The sequence below is a fragment of the Pseudorca crassidens genome, chromosome 7, assembly GCF_039906515.1.
Source record: "Pseudorca crassidens isolate mPseCra1 chromosome 7, mPseCra1.hap1, whole genome shotgun sequence".
Classification (NCBI taxonomy): Eukaryota; Metazoa; Chordata; class Mammalia; order Artiodactyla; family Delphinidae; genus Pseudorca; species Pseudorca crassidens.
Genome location: NC_090302.1, coordinates 1,943,450 through 1,962,875, shown reverse-complemented (window position 1 = coordinate 1,962,875; position 19,426 = coordinate 1,943,450). Strand labels below are relative to the sequence as shown.

The following is a 19,426-nucleotide window of genomic DNA, read 5'->3' as shown; positions in this document are numbered from 1 at the left end:
CATTTGCTCTAGGTATAGGTGTGTACTGTGAAATGATTACCACAATAAGCTTAGTTAACACCTCCATCACCTCACCTAGTTACCTTTGTGTGTGGGAATTTTTTATGGTTCCATATGAATTTTAGGATTGTTTTTTTTCTCCTTCTGAGAAAAATATCATTGGAATTTTGATAGGGGTCACATTGAATCCACAGATGGCTTTGAGTTGGGTGGACATTTTAACAGTATGAATTCTTCTGATCCATGAGCACAAGCTGTCTTTACATTTATTTGTGTCTTCAGTTTCTGTCATCAATGTCTTATAGTTTTCAGTGTACAGATTGTTAACTGCCTTCAATTTATTCCTAAGTATTTTATTGTTTTTGATGCTATTGTAAAAGGGATCGATTTCCTCTCTTCTTTTTCGGATAGTTTGTTGTTCGTGTACAGAAATGCAACTGCTATGTGAATGTTAATTTTGTATCCTGCAACTTTACCGAATTTGTTTGTTAGTTCCAACAGTTTTTTGGTGGAATCGTTGGGGTTTTCTCTATATAAGGTCATGTCATCTGGAAACGGACAATGTTACTTCTTCCTTTGCAATTTGTATGTCCTTTATTTCTATTTCTTGCCAAATGGTTCTGGCTAGGACTTCCAGTACTAGGCTGAATAGGACTGGTGAGAGTGGGTAACTTTGTCTTAAAAGGAAAGCTTTCAACCTTTCACCACTGAGTATGATGTTAGCTGTGATTGTCATATGTGCCGTTTATTATGTTGACTTAAATTCCTTCTATACCCAATTTGTGGAGATTTTAACAGGAAAGTCTGTTGAATTTTATCAAATGCGCTTTTTTGCATCTACTGAGCTACTCATATAAGTTTTATCTTTTATTCCATTCATGTGTTTTATCACATTTATTGATTTCTGTATATTGAACCATCCTTGTATCCCAGGGATGAATCCCACTTGATTATGGTGTATGATCCTTTAATGTGCTATTGTCAGTCTTTGGTTGAGATTTTTTACGTCTATACTCTTCAAGGATATTGGCCTGTAGTTTTCTTTCCTTGTAATGTCCTTATTTGGCTTTGTTATCAAGGTAATGCTGGCCTTGTAAAATGAGTTTGGGAGTATTCACCCCTCTAAAAATGTTTGGAGGAATTTGAAAAGGATTGGCATTGATTCTTCTTTAAATGTTTGGTAGCATTCACCGATGAAACCATCTGGTCCTGGGCTTTTCTCTGTTGGGAGATGTTTGATGACTTATTCAGTCTCTAGTCATTATTGGTTTATTTCGATTTTCTGTTTCTTCATGATTCAGTCTTGGTATGCTGTATGTTTCTAGGAATTTATTCCTTCTAGGCTATCCAGTTTGTTGGAGCATAATTGCGGTGTATTTCTCTGGTATCTGTTGTAATGTCTCTTCTTTTTTTCTTTCTTTTGTGGTACGCAGGCCTCTCACTGCTGTGGCCTCTCCCGATGCGGAGCACAGGCTCCAGACGTGCAGGCTCAGCGGCCGTGGCTCATGGGCCCAGCCGCTCCGCGGCATGTGGGATCTTCCCGGACCAGGGCACGAACCCGTGTCCCCTGCATCGGCAGGCGGACTCTCAACCACGGCGCCACCAGGGAAGCCCTTAGGCATGTTTTTTTTGTTTTTTGTTTTTGTTTTTTTTTTAACAGTACGCGGGCCTCTCACTGTTGCGGCCTCTCCCGTTGCGGAGCACAGGCTCCGGACGCGCAGGCCCAGCGGCCATGGCTCACGGGCCCAGCCGCTCCGTGGCGTGTGGGATCTTCCCGGACCGGGGCATGAACCCGCGTCCCCTGCATCGGCAGGCGGACTCTCAACCACTGTGCCGCCAGGGAAGCCCTCTTCTTTCACTTATGCTTTTGTTGATTTGAGTCCTCTTTTTTTCTTGGTTAGTCTAGCAAAAGTCTTGTCAATTTTGTTTATTTTCAAAAAACCAACTCCTAGCTTTGGTGATTTTTTCCTATCGTTTTCTAGTCTCTAATTTCACTTATTTCTGCTCTAACCATTGACCCACCAGCTCAGAGCGTGAGGACATGGGGCCACGCCTGGGTCCCTCAGAGTCCACCCCAGAGAGAAAGATGGAAACTCCCTCCAGCACCAGGGCCCTCGGGCTGGCTGCCCTGACCCACCTTCTCCCAAACTCTGCTTCTGTGGCTCCTCCCTCCTCCACTCCAGCTGACCCAAAGGCCCTTCCACCCCCACAGAAACAAAAATGACCATCGTTGGGGGTTACACCTTCTGGTTTCTGGTTTTCTTGCCTACTTTTCCCCCAAGGCTCTCACAAGCCCCAAGCTCCCCTGACTTTTCTTTATTTACACTGATTCCCCAGGTGCCCTCCAAGTTGCCCCCATGCACACACTTAGTGGAATGTCAGCTATATTCAGGGAACGTGGAGTGCAGGGTAGGAAGCGGACCAGCAGCCTGATTCTAGAGCTAGGGCCTAAGACGCGATGGCCCGGTGAAGGTGGTGACCACGTTATGCTGAGTCCCTGAAAACTCAGTTTGAAGAAAAGGCAAATGTAACCTTTTTATTGACTTGCCAGCTGCCTCTTCTTTACAGAAATAAAATAATGACATCTTTCTGGCTTTAGTTTCAATTCCATAAAATCTAACGGATTTCGGTTTTCCCACGATGTACACGGACAAGAAGTCTCCTTGAAATCAAGCGATGTGTGGAGTGCGTAGGACTCTGACAACCGTCTACTGAGTTCACACTCATTACAGGGCAGACAGTGCTTCCGTGGCCTGGCAGTGCTGTCCCCAAAGGATGGGCAGGTCAGCCCTGCCCAAATAAGGCCGGACGTCAGTGCCAACACATGGAGAAGCAAGCCATGGGTGTCACCGGCTAGCGTCCTGTTCATCACTAATTCAGTGACAACGGCTGTCAGACCCAGGCCAGAGCTGCTCATTTAAGGCATCAGTAAAGAAGCATGTGTATGACTACCACAATTTTTAAAATATTTTAATAGTAATGTTTCAAGACAGTTGATTTCCATTTTCATCTCATGGTATGTGCTAGAAGGGGTTAGCTGAGAAGGGGTCCGTGGGCTTCACCAGATTACCCACCGGGTGCCTGGCACAGAAAAGCTTAGTGGTGGGTCACCTGCAGCCGGAGGGGGACAGGGGTCCTGGGGAGCCGTCCCAGCTGTAAAAGGAAGCCTGGCGACGCTACAACGTGGACGAACCTTAAAAACACGACGCTGAGGGAGAGAAGCCAGACAAAAAGGCCACAGAGTGTGTGATTCTGAAACCGAGCAGGACCCTGTGGGGCTCCTGGGCATGGAAGCCTTTCTTGTGGCCCCTGCTTCTTGTTTGTAGGGAATAGGCTTCGGCCTCCATGACCTTCCCTGAGTTCCAAAGGGCAGATTCAAACAGTTGCTAATCGGGGAAGGGAGGGGATGCAGAGACCAGGGAGGAACAGTCAAGAAACAATGCTGCAGGCTTGGGGCAGGGTCGTGGTTCCGCCTCAAGGGATACACACATAACAGTATCTCTGAGCTCTTCTGCAGAACTAAAACCCCCAACAAATGGAAGATGCTAACTAGTTGATGAAGCATTCTTCATTCCAGAGAGAAGGTCACAGTTTGAGAACCTCGAGACCCACAGAAGCTCATTAGGAGACCCCCTGAGGCCCTGCACACACCCGATGCTTATCCGCAACCCCGCCCTTGAACCACTGCTCTAAAACGCCTCGCCAAATCCCCCCCGGGTTGGGACACACGGTTTTGAGAGGCATGAGCCGACTGTGTCCCCCTTCGCCTGGCAAAGCAATAAAGCTCTTCTTTTCTACTTCACCCAAAACTCTGTCTCTGAGATTCAAATCAGCGCCAGTGCACAGTTCCATTAATGTGAAATGTCTGGATCAGGCAAACATGGAGACAGAACGCAGAATGCAGGGGCTGGGGGGAGGGGAGCGAGTGTGAACGAGTGGTGTTTGTTTTGAGGCTGATGGGAATGTCCTGGAAATAGGTAACGGTGATGGTCACACAGCTCTGTGATGAGCTGAAAACCACTGAACTGTACACTTTGAAAGAGTGACTTTTATGATGTGGGAATTAGATCTCAGTAGAAAAATTGTTTGAAAACAGGCAAAACTGACCCCGGTGTCAGTCGGGGAGGGGAGGTGGCTGGGGGCGCTAGAGGGCCTTCCAGGGACCCCTGTGTCCCGTGCCTTGGCCTGGATGGCGGGCGCCCGGCTGCATTCGCTCTGGGATGACCACCAAGCTGCAGATGCATGGTTAGAAGCTTGTCTGCATGGAGGTTAGTATTTCAGTTAAAAAATTAAAAAGCAAAAATGCCATCACAGCACTGACTTCTGTCTTCATTTTAACGTACTTGAGGTCAAAGGTGCAGTTTTGTTGGGGCTTCCCTGGCGGTCCAGTGGTTAAGGCTCAGTGCTTCCATTGCAGGGGCATGGGTTCGATCCCTGGTCGGGGAGCTAGGGTCCCACAAGCCGTGCATTGCTGCCAAAAAAAAAAAAAAAAAGGTGCACTTTTGCTTGTTTCCTGACCCCCAAAACCAGGGTGGACCCCCAAGTTCATTCCCGGGCACTTGGACTTTCTTCGTGGTGACACAAACTTCTCTTATTGTTGCTGCTTCACTGTCTTTTTCTTGGGGGGGGGCGGGGGGGGCATGCTCGCAGTTGGGGGCAAGTCCGACCCACTTGGCCCTGCTGCCTGCCCAGCCCTTGAACGATCTGGGCAAAAGCAGCGTGCCATCCGTCAGCACGGTGCACGTGCCACTTCTGAGTGTACGTTTTACTTCAATAAGAGGGAAAAAAAGGAACGGAATTTTAAATATCCTTCATTGTTAAATTTAAATATCCTTCATTGATATTCTCGGCACAAAGCTGAAACATGAAACAAAAATGAGAAAATTAACGATGCCTAGAGCCCAGATGGTCTGCGGAGCGGCCGCGGAGCCCTGCGTGAAGGGCAGCAGTGGACTGGGCCATGGAGCGCAGGGCTGGTCCAGGCTGGTGTTCGGGCTGCTGGTTCCAAAGTGGCAGAATTTGGACTTCAGAGCTGCTGTCGAGGACATCCTGTCTCATCAGGCATCTCATCTAGCCCATCCGCCTAGAATCCTCCGGGGCAGCGGCAGCCAGTGTGCCTGGTCCTATCGTCTAAACATGATTTCGGTGCAATGAGAGCTGACTGACAGGGAGGAAAACTGCAGATCAAGTCACTTGTCCAGCTGTAGTTGGTCCTCACAGCCGGCTGGGACACTCGGGCCTGAGGAAGTGCTGCCCCCCGAGCCAGGCGCTGTCGCAGGGGCAGCCAGGGCCATCAGAGGCCCCTCCGGCCATCTGTGGACGAATGTCAGATGTAATTAAATATCGAAACCACATTCCCCCTCCGATGCCGAGGTGTGGTGACAGGTGCAAGGAGGTCTGGCCGGTGCAGGCAGGATGCATCTGGGTCATCCTCAGCTGGACACAGAGGGGCCTCCCAGGGGGAACCCCCTGTTGGCCCGTGTGAGAGACACCACCTGCACCGGGGCCCCTCTGACAGAGAGACCTGAGCCCCCCAACGCCTCCTCCCTGGACCGGAGGGCTCCGCGGGTGGTGCCGGGTGTGTGTGTGGACCGTGTTCAGGGCTTCCTGGGCGGCCGGGGGCCAGAGGTGCCAGGAGAGGTCGGGAGGAGAGGACGGGGTGCTCCCTATGAGATCGGGTTCCCCTTGATCTCAGGAGACCCCATGAGGACTGACACACACCCCGCATCACACAGATACAGTGAGGACAGGGTCCCGAGCCTGGATGTGGCCCCAGCAGTGCTCCAGGGAGAGGAGACCGGGCATCAGCTGGGAAGGGGGCCAGAGCCTGGGGGGGCAGAGACCCCCCGGAGCTCCCAAACCAGGACGCTGAGGGCAGGGTAGCTTGGAGGCGGCCCGCCCCTTCCTCACCATCAACGTCCAAAAAACCCCCCTACCCCCCGCCATCCCCACCCCGGTTAATGAAAATGGGACAGATCCAGTAATCACGCTCTGGGCTATTTTCCTGAAGGAGCTGAGGACTTCTGTCCACACAAAGCACGCACCTGGATGTTCACGGCAGTTTTATTCATAATGGACAAGACCTGGAAGCAACCAGGACGCCCTTCAGGAGGTGAATGGGTGAACGGTGGGCCATCCAGACGGTGGAATATTAGTCAGCACTGAAAAGAAATGAGCCGTCAGGCCATGAAAAGACACGCGGGAACCTTAAATGCACGTCACTAAGAAGCCAATCCGAAGAGGCTGCGCGCCGTGTGATTTCCAACTACGTGACATTCTGGAAAAGGCTGAACTACAGAGACAGTAAAAACATCAGTGGTTGCCAGGGACAGGGAGGGAGCGGGGGAGGAACAGGTGCAGCACAGAGGGTGTTCGGAGCAGTGAAGGCATTCTGTGTGATATTATAATGGTGGGTACACGTCATTACACGTGTGTCCAAACCCATAGGACGTGCACCGCTGAGAGTGAACCCTAACGTAATCTGTGGGCTTTAGTTGATAATCGTGTGTCACAGGGGTTCAACTGTAACACACGCACTGCACTGCGGCGGCCAGATGTTAGGAAGAGGGCAAACTGGTTGAGGGGAGGACTCTCTGTACTCTGTCCTCAGTGTTCTGTGAACCCGAAACTACTCTAAAAAATAAGGTCTATTAACTAAAAGAATAAAGCAAAACCGGGGCCCAGCTATGCAGCCCCAGCGTCAAGACCAGCCCCCAGCCCTGGCCAAGCCTTCAGGGGCTCCACCACTCCCAAGAGAACCCCCCAGGCTGGAGGACCCCCGAGGCCAGGCCCTGCCAAGCCAGCTGTATCCACTCCCCACTCCTCCAGCCCCAGGGACTCAGTCCTGTCCTCCCTTCTGCTGGCCTGGAGCACGCTGTTCCCTGCCTGGACACCCTTCCGTGCATTCCTCTCGCCCCAGCCGACGGCCGAGGTCCCCACGACCACCTGCCCCAGTGCTTTACTTCCGGACCTTCCGCCTAGCGCTTGTGAGAACCTCTGGGCAGGCCTGGCAGGACGGCCTGCTCATCTTGGCTAGTGGGCAGCTGGGCACAAACCAGCATGCAGGAGGACCCCCGACGGCAGCAGGAGAGTGGGTGCAGACCCGGCGTGGGGAGGCCCGGCGATGCGGCTCCCGTCCCCGTGGTTGCCGGACCCGAGGATTCCCCAGCTAACCAAGCACTGGGAGAATCCTGGGGACACTCCAATGACACATGTGGCTCCAAATGGGTGCAAAGGGGCCAACCGGTCCTAACCCGGACCCGGTCACCCAGCAAACCCCACACGCCCCAGCGCTCGGCCTGAGACGCCCGGCCTCCCAACACTTGTTTCATCACCACTCCCCCAGGGAGAAGCGCTAATTCAATTGAAACTTAAGTAATTAAATTAATTAATGAAAATTTAATTGTCCCCTTGCGAGAGAGGCAGGGAGAGTCTGTCGGGAGGGCTGGGCTGTGAAGGACCACAAAGCACGGCAACGTGTTGCCCCCCCTCCTCCCACGGGAGAAGCCATCCGCTCGCTTGTCCTCCAGGACACCCCCGGGATCAGCCCGTCCACCCCGACTCGGCTCTCTGCTCTCTCCTTGTCCGCCTCTGGCTCCCGGGGACAGGTGAGCCCAGGACACAGCGCAGTCTCCACACGGTGCCCCGAGCTCCTCCGAGACCACCACGGGCCGCCCACAGCCTGTGCCGTCCTCACGCTGCAGAGACCTTCCCGTCCCGCACCAGCCCCAGGCTGCCGGCAACTGGGCCACGAGGCCAGTGGACGCTGCTTCCTCACCGGTCAGCAGATCGTGGGCCGCGGAGCCTCCACGCCGGCCCTGGGTCCCAGCCCTCGTGGCGGGACGGGAAGGGGCAGCAGGGACGCCTCGGAGGGGATCAAGTCTCTTGTCACCCCAAGCCTGATGCTGGGGTCCCCGGTCCTGAGGCCCACAGTCAGGGCCAGCACTTCCTGCAACGCTCACCTCTGACCACGCCCTCTCCCTACGACCCCCGAAGCGGTGGTGGGGCGGTGTCACACTCAGCTGCCCTCTTGATACCAAGAGACTTGGGCAGAACTGCCTGCCACGTGTCCTGTGGGACCGTCTGAACTTTGGAGGCACGACGGTCCTGAGACGGACGGTTCCCCAGGCGCACGGGGACGGTACCTGCTGACCGGAGCGGACGCTCACCTCTTCTTAGGGGCCACGTGGGACCTAAACTAGCCCCTCAGTCCCCGACAGGGTAAGCAGGAGGGCCACTCTAGGGGACAGTCTGACAGCCACTGGGCCCCAAGCCCCCCTCTCTTGCTGCCACTGGGGGAGGACGGCAGGTGGCATCAAGGAGGCCACGGGAAGCAGACCTGGCTCTGAGCAGGGCGCCAACGGGCAGCCCCGAGTTCCTGGTCCGGGCAAAGGGCAGAAAGTCTGGGGCGCAGCCTCTGCTGGGGGCTGCCCGGCTTCTGCCCAGCGCGGGCAGCACACACGTCCTCGCCAGGGCAGCTCCCAGCGGGCCCTCCACCAACCAGAGACATGGGTTCCCTCCGGGGACGTCTGCAGGGCAGTGGTCCCCTCTCTGTGTGGTGCGAGGAGACACCTGCCAGAGAAGGAGCCTCGCCCTGTCCGGGGGGCACTGAGGGGGCCGGGGTTTTGGAGCGGTGGCTCCTGCCAGCCCGGCTGCCCCAGGAAGAAGCCTGGAGTGTCTGAGGCCATCGCACACTCCCCGGGACAAAGAGAGGAGGGCGGTGTCACTGTCACTGTCGGCATCCTTCAGACACCTGGGAGAGAGGTGCACTTCAGGGGCCCTTCCCCTGCCCTGGGGCGAGCCCGGGACCTCCAAACGGAGCTGGCAGGAGACCGGACGCAGCACAGAGCAGGCCACTCGGCAGACAGCCTCGCCTGAGGGAGTGAGGACGGGGCCTCAGCTGTGGGTGCCGGGTCCTGGGCGCCAGACAGAAAGAGGGACAGGCCAGCGGCAGGTGGGCCTCCCCCCACCCAGGCGTCCGCTGTGTGACTGAGGCTTTCCTGGGGGCACCGACCCCGTGAGTCCCCTTCCCCATCCACTGCCCCTTCTCTCTGCCAAGCATCACCAAGAGGACAGGGCACCGATTCCCTCCGCCCCTCCCTCAAGAGGTTTCGGGGTACAGACAGCAGCACCCCTTTTATGGTGGTAAAAGGCACATCACATGAAGTTCACCATCGTAACCACGTTTAAGCGCACAGCGCAGGGGCAGCCGTCAGCACCTCCGTCTCAGGGCTTTCTCATCTTCCCAAACTCTGTCCCCACTAGACACTCACTCCCCTCCCCCTCCCCCAGCCCCTGAGCCCCACCTTCTACTTCTGTCTCTATGGCTGTGACTCCTCTAGGGACCTCATATACAGGATCCTACCGGATTCGTCCTTTTGTGACTGGCCAGCTTCACTCAGCATAATGTCCTCAAGGTCCGCCCACGTTGCAGCCTGTGTTGGGATTTCCTTCCTCTTTAAGGCTCGCTTGGGTCCCAGGCCCACCCCCGCAGACGGGCCAGGAGTGGGAGCTTATAAACGCCAGGGTGGGCGGGGCAGGAGGGCGGGAGGAGAGCCAGGCAGGCTGGCCAGAGACGGTGGGGCAGAGGCAGGCCTGGGCCCTTTGCCCACAGACAGCCGGCTGCCCACACAGGGTCCCTGTAGGTGGGCGCTGATCCGTCCAGCCCGCTCCGGGTGGACACACTTGCTCCCCCACTGGGCCCTGCCCCTCCTTGCGATGGTGAGGTTGGCGGTCCTCCCTCTCTCCTTCCAGCTCCAGGTGAAAGGGCCTGCAAGTCTGCTGCATGCCCCTGTTCCCCACCCCCTCCCTCCCTCCTTCGTCCACGGACCCCAGCAACCCAGTTCCTGCAGATGCCCTTCCCCTCAGCCTCCTGTCCCCGCAGCTCTATCCATGTCCTGCGCCCACGTCCCGCTGCGCAGCGCAGCCCGGATGAAAGCGCCTGTTCACCTGTCTGTCCGGCCCTGGAGCCCCTGGGTGCCCCACCTGAGCCCTGCAGGATGCCTGTGGGCGTGAACGGGGGTGGGCAGTGAGGACGCCACCGGCCTCCGTCGGGACAGAGCCCCAGGGGACCCTGGGTCAGCCTGCGTCCCTGTGGCTGTACCTCCTCCATGACCCCGGATGGCCGAGCGGGAAGGATCAGGCCCTTTAGAGAGGAAGGCCAAAGCTTGACCACCTCATCACAAGAAGGCAAGCCAACACGTCACCACTTCTTCTAATAAGGTTCTACCATATTTGGCGGGTGCGTTTTGCTCTGAGGTGAGCTTTTTAAATAACCGCATTAGGTCGTCAGAGATTGAATACATTTATCACTCAGCAGGCGTCCCCACCCCCCCCAGGCCAACTGGGGGAAGTGGGTCCCAGACGCCTGGCTTGCAGAGGAACCCTGGGTCTGGTGTCACATTCTGCAGGTGCCCCGGGGACAGAGGCTGGTCACCCGACCCCCCTCCTCCACCCCTCCTCCACATAGATGCTGCACGCTGGTTCCACCATAGCCCCGAGGCAGGTCCCAGGAGCTGAGGTGGGGTCCCCGGGGTCGGGGCTGAGCTCCCACACCCCAGAAGCCCCTTCTGGCCCAGGCTCTTTACTCTACCCACGACAAACGCCCCTCAGCCTCGTGACTTCCACGTCTAAACGTGCAGAGACAAAACCACGACACGCCCGCCTGACGGTATTAAAACATCGCTCTTAGAAATGTATCACCAGCTAGAAACTATTCTTCTAGGAGGAAACATGCAGATTGGGTTTAATAAACCATTCTGATTATAACAGCATTACGGGCCCAGGGGGGAGATTGGAAAACCACAGACAAATACGAAGAAAGAGCGAGGGTAGCACCCACGGCCCGCCCCCGGGAGACTCCGGCGCGCCGGGTGCCTTCTTTCCAGACTTTCTGCTCTGCCGTTTCCCACCGCGGTTGGAAGAGGCAGCTTGGGGTCCGGCCTCCTCACTGTGAGCCTGTCCCGCGTCCTTTCAGGGGCAGCGCCCGGCCCTGACCGCCTGGACGTCCTCACTGCTCCCCGAGCCTCTGCTGCAGACATGGCCGTTGCCGGCTGTCCCCAAGGAGAGGCTCCCGGACGCTGCACCCACGGCCCCTCCCTGGGCTCCGCTCTGGACTTTTTCCCCTTTGTCATTTGTTCATAAACTTCCTGAGAAATGGAATTTATTAGTTTGATGACACTGATTAGTCAGTAAAGGAGGTAAAAAATACAGGTGGAATGGGCTTAAAAATCATAAAAGTTGTAACTGGAAAGAAAGTTGGAAGCAATCTAGGCTTTTTTTGTCTTTTTTTTAAATTTGGGGATGAAACTCACATCCATAAAATGAACCGCTTTCAGGCGCGCAGCTCAGCGGCATCTCACTCACCCACGGTTCCGGCAGCCACCACCTCTCTCTAGGGCCAGCATATCTGTGTCGCCCCCCAAGGAGACCCCTCCCGTCAGCGGTCACCCCTACCCCCTCCCCAGCCCCCGTAAACCACTGACCCACTTGCCAGCTGTGGATCTGCCTGTTCTGGACGTTTCGTGTAAGTGGACTCACAGGCTGTGCGGCCCTTTGTACCTGGCTTCTTCCATCTGCCATCCAAGGTCCATTTGCCTGCAGCCCGTCCGGAGAAACCGTGGGTCTTGGGAGCTGCGGGACCACAGTTTCCCCTGCCCCAAGGGTGGCCCAAGGGTGGGTCACACTCGAGGCGTCCCCTGCAGCCTGGCAGGGTCAGCGCAGCAGCTCGGGCACTGGACATCGCCGCCCAGAACAGGGCCCCCGCTCCCTAGACACGGTGCCGGCACAGAGGCTGTCCCTTGGGTCACCTCCAGAGGCCGCCGCATCCCTGACAACCCGCAGAAGCCACGGGTCGGGGTTCGGAAGCTGCTGGGCTTCCAGCGCTGCCCCCACCAGGCGCGCGGAGAAAGGATGAGCAGATCCCAGCCCGGAGACCACGGGCGTGAACTCGGCGCGGAGGCCCTGTAGACACATCTTGAAATAATCACGCTGAGAGCAGCCGATTCTCGGATTCTGGGCAGGCAGCCGGCACCTCGCTGCGCCCGCCCGCGTGACAGGATGCAACTGGGGGGTGGGGGCCCTGCCTGGAGCGGGGAGGGGCTCTCACAGGGGCACCCGGAGCCGCGATGAGCGCGTGAATACCTCCTGGAGGAGGTAAGGGTTTCGCGTCAAACACGCGAGTTGACCGTGTGTCAGGCATCCCCCGGGGGCTGTTCTGAAGGCTGGCTGGGCACCTACACCTGTACTCGGCGGCGGCAAGATGTGCAGAAGGAGAAGAGATAGAGCAAGCAGGGTGCCTGGACCCCAGAGAGAGGGCGTCTGCCGTCAGCAATGACGGGCAGCGCTGCTGGTTGGGGCTGGGGTGCCAGGGCCCTTTCCTGGGGTCTCGGGGCTGAAGGGGGTCGCTCTCCAGGAAGAGGATGCTGCCGAGAACAGCCGCCCCCGGGGCCTCTGCAGGCACGTCCAGCCCGCCACCTTCTTGGCTGGAAGGCCCACCTGGGGGGGGAAAGCCCAGCGTGGCTTTCAACAGCCCAGGGCAGGAGGACACAGCCCCCAGCCTCACCCCGCATTAAGGGGGTGGACGGAAGCGCCTGTCCCTGTGGTTACAGGGGTCCCCTACAGAGAAGTTGCTGCGTGACCCAGACATTCACGTCTACCCAGAACATGTGCTCGTGATCTCGTTTGGAAAAAGCGTCTTTGCAGATGGGACTGAGGGTCTCGAGACAGGATCACTGGGCATCGGAACGGGGCCAAGCACCGGGGGCCCAGGTTCGGTTCAGCTGAGCATTCCTGAGGGGCTGGGTCTACGCAGGACGCCAGCCCAAGTGGGCACTGTGGGCTCAGTGCCTGCTGTGGGGCACAGGCAGGCCACACGATCGAGGGCCACCCTTGGGGGTGAGTGACAGAACCCTTGCCCCCATCACCAAGTAATAGACTCTGACAGGTTTCTGTGTTCTTTGGAAGAAGCTAAAGATTTCGGAGAGTCCCAGCCTACGATTTCACGTGTTGAGGCGTCTCTGCTCCGCCCTCCAACCTGTCCAGTCCCCAGTCTCACTGCGCCTGCCCTGGAGCCCTCAGGCCCTGCCCAGACCTGCTGGCCCGGGCTGGCTGCTGCCCCTCCCTGGGCTGTAAACAGGGGCTGAGCACCCACGCCACCCTGTGTCTGCTGGCTAGGCCTCTGAGCCCATCCCCAGGGCGGGAGGGCTGCCTGGGCAGAGAGCAGCCTGAGGGACACGCGGGTGGGGGGGTGGCTTGCAGGATCAGCCTCTCCCGTGGGGAGCCCCCGGCCTTCTCTGAAAGCTGCCGCTTCCATCCTGGGACCAATCTGAGGAGCCTCGGTGCGAGAGCCGCCACTTGGAGAACGAGATGCAGCGGCGTCACGACGCGGGGTGCGAGTGCTGCCGGGAGCAGCTCCGAAGGCTCAGAGCTGGGGGCGGAACGGAGGGCACCTCCTCTCCTTCACAGGAGGCGGGACGGGCTCTCACGAGCAAGGCCCGCAGGCCCCTCTCCTTGGGCAGCCTTGTGGATCCGGGTGGGCGAGGGTGGGAGGGAAGCCGGCGGGGCCCATGCTCACCCCAGCCCTGCCCCCAGGGCGCAGCCAGCAGTGCAGGCGGCTCCAGGTCCCCAGCCCCCATCCCGGGCTCCCGGGGCAGCAGATGGCAGGCCAGCCTCAAGGCCAGGCCCAAAGTTCCGTCCTGAAGGCCGGCGAGTGTGCGCTGGGCTGCAGTGACTGCCCCGCAAACAGCCTCCGGGTGCAGCTCCCTCAGCCTCTCAGCGTGCTGGCCGCCAGGGGTCAGGACAGGCTGGCCCTGCTCCAGAGCCGGGGTCCTGGCGGGAAGAGCAGCTGGGGTGCAGATGCTGGGGCCGGAATCACGCCCAGCGTGGTGGGGGACTCTGGCCGTCCCCTAAGTGCCCCCCATGGTCCCTGCGCGTGGCCTGGGCATTCTCACGGCCTGCCTTCCGAGGGGCACTGGGGCTCCTTCCGTGGCCCTCAGGACAAGAGCAAGTCCTGGCAAGAGGGTGGCCCCTGTGACCGGCCTGGGGGGCCGGCGGTCACCTTGCTGACCCCACACCTCACACATGAGCCTCAGGTGGGTGTCAGAGACCCTGCTCCACAGCAGGCGGTCCCACAAATCTGTGGCCATGGGTCCCCCAGGATCCGGAGGGTCGGAGTCACAGTTTGAAGGGAGGAGGGGCTGACTCCAGGCCTCAGAGCCTGGGGGCGGAGCTGGCCGGGACCCCCACTCTTCCTGGCCCAGCCTGCCCTTGCTGGCTCCAGCGTCCCCGCCCTGAAGTGACTCATGGGCTTTCTGAGACCCTGAAACAGACCCCACAGGGCTCTTCTCTGGAAGGAGACCAAGCGGAGAAAAGCAGCTCTGCCCTGGCCTGTCTAGGGGGCATCCGATGCCCAGCTTCCTGCCCACTCACCAGGGGCTCTGCCCACTTGGCCTGCCCCGTCTCAGCCCCCAGCTTCCTTCCCAGCGACACCAAACCCCCGGCCCAGGGCCCCTGGTCGCACGTGTGACCTCAGCAGGGCTGGCACCGCCCACACCTAGGGTGCAGAGCTGCTCAGAGGCCCTGGATCACCGCGGGGCTGGGGTGGGGCGTGGGGGAGCCCACAGGTTGGGAACACGCCTGGCACTCAGCCCTGACGCTCCCCCTGGACAGCACACACACACATATGTGCACATGGCCTGGGCGAGTCCACTTCGGAGCTCACTTCGGCCAGACTAGGGAGAAAGAAGCTTCTGGTGACATAGAGCCATGCTCTGGACAGGTCGGTTTTGTCAAGCGTCGTCATCGGGAAGGAGGTGCCCGGGCTGGGGCGTGGCAGCCGGCAGCGGGCGGGGCTGAGCACACAGGCTCCTGCCCAGCACGCTGCTCTCGATTCTGAGACCGGCCCCAGGCTGGACTCGCCAGTGGGACAGGGCAGTCACTGTGCAGTGCGGGTGAGGAAGCAGAGGTCATAGAGGCGACACCACGTCAGCCAGCCGGTAGACCTGCGGTCCCAGTACAGCAGCCGGGCCAGACGCCTCTCCGCCCGCCCTCGCCTGCGGGAGCACCTGCTTGCCTACATGTGGCGAGAGACGGGATGCGGCCAGGCGACGGGGCCTGGGTTGTGCTGCCCAGGGTCCCTGGGTGAAGCAGGAAGATGCTGGATTCCAGTTCTCAGCGGGAGAACCATCGGTGGGTGCGCTGAGCCCAGCGCCATCCTATCTCCCCCCAGGTGCAAGCGGCCGCCACACCGAACCCAGCCCCCGACCCCAGGAAAGCCTGGAATGGGTGGGGCACCCCGGTCACCCCACAGCCTGGGAGGCACCCTCTGAATAGTGAGGAGGCCTGGACCGCTCAGGATCACCTACGGGGGTCCTGCTTGCAAACACTGTTTCTTTCAAACCTGCAACCTCCCAGACACCGGCTGCTGGGGCCACGAAGCTACGAGTCCTTCCCCCAGTCCAGGCCCTGCCCGAGAAGACACACTGACGCATGCGCAGCTTGTCAGGGGGCCGCGCAGTGTGGCGGGGAGACGGAGCAGCCAGCACAGGGCGCCGCAGGGCGCAGGGTCCAGGAGCAGAGCCCACAGCTGGGGCCTGAGGCCCAGCGGCCTCCACACCCACCGGGCTGGACTGCAGCCCGGCAACAGGCCAACTACGCACGGCCTCCACGGGCTGCCTGGCCAGACGTCCCATCAAACGTTTCCTGAGTGCCACCAGGGCCCGCTGGTCCTAGAATGGGGACACGAGAGGCCAGCCCTGCTGGACACTCCCCACGCACTTGCTGAGAGTGAGCCGGGCCCCTTCTGCCCTCAGACTCCTGAGGCCACGAGCCACGAGCCGTGCTGCAGGGGCGGGGCCCCCTCTCCACATGCCACAGGACAGGCTCGAGTGCCCCTGAGGGGCGGGTGCAGGAGCAGAACTGCGGCACGGGGCCTGCCGCCCGCCGCCTCTCGGGCTCTGGGTTGGAGGAGGACTTTCTCTGTGGAGGGTTGAGTCGGGGGACCGGCAGGGCGAGGGACAGTCCTTGCAGAGCAGAAGCCGTTGATTCCCCGCTGCAGCTCCTTCCACGACTCCCCAGCCCGTTCAAACCATGCAGGTGAAAACCGGACCTACCTCGCGAGGACAGGCCTGGGGGGCGGGGGAGCCTGGCGAGCGAGGAGGGGTGTGGCCGGGGGTGTGGTCCGCAGGGGGCGAGGCCTTGGTGGGCGTGGCCAGGAGGGGCGCGGCAGAACGCAGGCCTACGGAGGAAGAGCCCACTGGGAGTGACAAACTCATTCTCTCCAACGAAGGGCTCGCAAGTGCGCTGGGCTTCCCACGTCACCAAAGCAGGGTGGGAGTGTTCAGCCGCTCAACAAGCTCGGGGCCTCCAGGTCACAGGGACGGCAGCAGACAGCGCCAGCCGGGGCCTGGGCACGGGGAGCAGTCCCCGCAGGAACGCTCTCCAAGGACTCACCTGTCCGGAGCCCGGACGGTTCCCTGACTCAGCCCTCCACAGAGAAAGTCCTCGGCCCACCCAGAGCCCGAGAGGGGGCGGGCGGCAGGCCCCGTGCCCTGGTCCCAGGTCCCGGAGCGGCAGGTGGCCTCAGGCCGGGTGGGGCCGCGGTTGTGCCCTCTGAGCGGCGCTGCACAGGACGGCGTCTGCAGGCTGACCACTGGGGAGGCTCTCCACGAGCCGCCTTGCCTTCTCCCCGCTCCTAACACCAAGCACCCAACGTTTGGATTGGGAACGACACTGGGTCCCCACGTCGGCCACGCGGCCGTGAAAGCACTGCCATCGGGCTGATGTAAGCCTGATGCTCTAAGGAACCTTCAGCGGAGCGTGTCACTAGTAACTGTCAAGCTTCATGACCTGGAAAACCACAGCGTCCACCTGACGTCCCCGCAGAGCAGTCACAGCCACCTCCGCCCGGCAAGGCTGCGCAGCGTGGGGCGAACGGAAGGGACCCTTCGGGAGGTGCGTTAGGCGTGCAGGACGTTGAAGGTGAACCCACGACCCTCGTCCGCTCCTGTTTCTTCTATCACTGGACCCTACACACACCTGGCCCTGCCCTCGGGTCCCAAACCCTGAGCAGCTTCCTTGACCTGCGTGGCTTTTTCCTTGGGCCACCGGGCACCACGCAGCTGAGGCCTCGCATGACGTCATCTGGGCCTGGAAACTAATTCTGCTTCAAACTCATTGTTTGTGTGGACGGAAATAATCAAACAATCTGTAACAGGAATGGAAAGGAGTTTTACTCAAGTCGAGCTGAGGACCATAGCCTGGGAGACAGATTCAAGAAGCACGTGAACTGTGTCCTCCGGACTGTAAGAGGGGGGAGGCCTGTAAAGGGAAAACCCTCAAAATCGCATCAGGTGTTTGTCAAGTTAGGACTGGAGCGGGCAAGAAGGAAGGGTGCTCGGGTCAGCTGGGGTTCAGAATGCACAGTGACCAGGGGAGACCTTGAGACCGTGAGGGTGCAGGTGGCGGCGACTAGCAAACAGTTTTGAGGACAGCTGGTGATGGCCTTGGGTCTCATACAGGTCAGAAAATTCAAGTTCTCGGGGCTTCCCTGGTGGCACAGTGGTTAAGACTCCACGCTCCCAATGCAGGGGGCCCAGGTTCGATCCCTGGTCAGGGAACTAGATCCCACATGCATGCCACAACTAAGAGTTCGCATGCCGCGACTAAAGAGCCTGCCTGCCGCAACTAAGACCTGGTGCAACCAAATAAATGAATAAATACATACATATTTTTTAAAAAAATGAAAGAAAGGAAATTCAAGTTCTCGAGACTTCCCTGGTGGTCCAGTGGTTGAGAATCCTCCTTCCAATGCAGGAGACTCGGGTAGCATCCCTGATTGGGGAACTAAGATCCCACATGCCGCAGGGCAACTAAGGCTGCACACTGCAACTACTGAGCCCACGCGCTCTAGAGCCTGTGCGCTACAACTAGACAGAAGCCCACGTGCCGCAACTACTGAGCCTGTGCGCCACAGTGAAGATCCTGCGTGCCGCAACAAGACCCAACACAGCCAAATGAATAAGTAAATATTTTTTAGAAAAGAAAGAAAATTCAAGTTCTCGGTGAAGCAGGAACTGTCTGAAACCACATCCACAACGGCCCCCAGCTCCATCCTCGAAGCCTGAACCACAGTGACTCCATTTTGATTGTCAAATGCATCCTTTTCTTCAATGGTTAAAGCAGAAGTGCGTGTTTGAGAGGCCATAAGTTCAAGCCAAATCTCGTATGAGCCAAAATGACCTCCCCACACCTCAACGTGTGACCATTTCGTCAGTCACACACACTCTTTAATTCTAGGAATTTTCTAGGAATGCCACTGCTGCGTAAACCACGGGGAAAATGTACTTTGCAGCGTTGGTGACCTTGTCAAGCCCCGAGGCCCCTCCTGAGTCAGTCACCAGTGGCAAATCCTCCCCAGTATTTGAGTCAGAATTCCACGTTTGTCTTGGCCTGAATGTGTTAACCACCAAGAGCAGAGGGACTGCTCTACAAGGAATGGACAACTTCATCTTCTCCTTCTGCAACAGCCGTACCTGAGAATCTCATGTTCCTGTTATGGCATTAAAGTGACTTTTTAAACTAGGCATGTAATTAGGTTATAGTTTCTGGGAATTTCACCACAGACAGTAAAGGAGGCATTCAAGGGTATTTGTTATAAAGGGAGTGTGAGTCCTAAGGGCTGCAAAGCCCGGTCGCCCCACCATCACCACGCCCCCAGGCTCCCGCCCGCCCCTGGCCACCCGTGGGCAGTACCCCACCCCCCAACCGGGACACAAGCCTCCAACCCCAGGCTCCCTGGACTGCATGCAGGCCTCGGCTGCAGAGGCCTCCCCTTGGGCATCTTTCCCACACCGCAGGGGCCACCTGAGACCCGCGTGAGGCGCACAGGAAGAAAAGGTCCTCCAGGAACCATGGTGAAGGGTATCAGACCGCAGGGCCATGGGCTGGCTCATCACAGGTGTCCCCCTGCAGGCGGGTGCGGTGGGCCCAGGGCGGCCGCAGCGAGCGGCCCCACACGGGGAAGGAAGCGTCATAGGACGAAGAGCCCAGGCGGGCTGCCAGCCGCCCGGGAGACGCCTAGCTACCACGGTCCCCTCCCTCCAACCTGGAAGAAGCAACGTGGAACTGTGTCTGCAGGAGGCTGGCCGTCCAGGGGAGTCAAAGGGACAGGATTTCTTTGACCAAAATGAGTGGCCAGTGCACGGGCGTCTGAGAAGGGGGATCTGACCTGCGCACTGATCTTTTCTAACCAAGGGACCCCCTTAAACATCTGCCAGGAAAGAAGGTGCCCTCGGTGAGTCTGAGGCCCATCCGCACCCACACATGTCCGCACTGGCGCGCACCAGGCCAGCCCCCCGGATGGCGCGGCTGGTCAGTTTCTCATTTAAAAACACAGATAATGTTTAAAAAAAACGGCGGCCAGAGACAG

At 58.6% G+C, this 19,426-nt stretch overlaps 1 protein-coding gene across 1 annotated transcript; it reads right to left on the bottom strand.

Moving 5' to 3' along the window:
- Positions 1–4,033: 4,033 nt before the first annotated feature.
- LOC137227253 (uncharacterized) lies at positions 4,034–18,704 on the bottom strand. Its single transcript, XM_067742744.1, has 5 exons — positions 17,035–18,704; positions 16,450–16,690; positions 11,560–16,234; positions 10,876–11,147; positions 4,034–5,313 (listed from the first exon to the last, which is right to left on the bottom strand). Exons 1-3 carry the CDS (start codon positions 17,129–17,131, stop codon positions 15,649–15,651), a joined length of 924 nt encoding a protein of 307 aa, XP_067598845.1. The 5' UTR covers positions 17,132–18,704; the 3' UTR covers positions 4,034–5,313; positions 10,876–11,147; positions 11,560–15,648.
- Between the last annotated feature and the right edge of the window lie 722 nt (positions 18,705–19,426).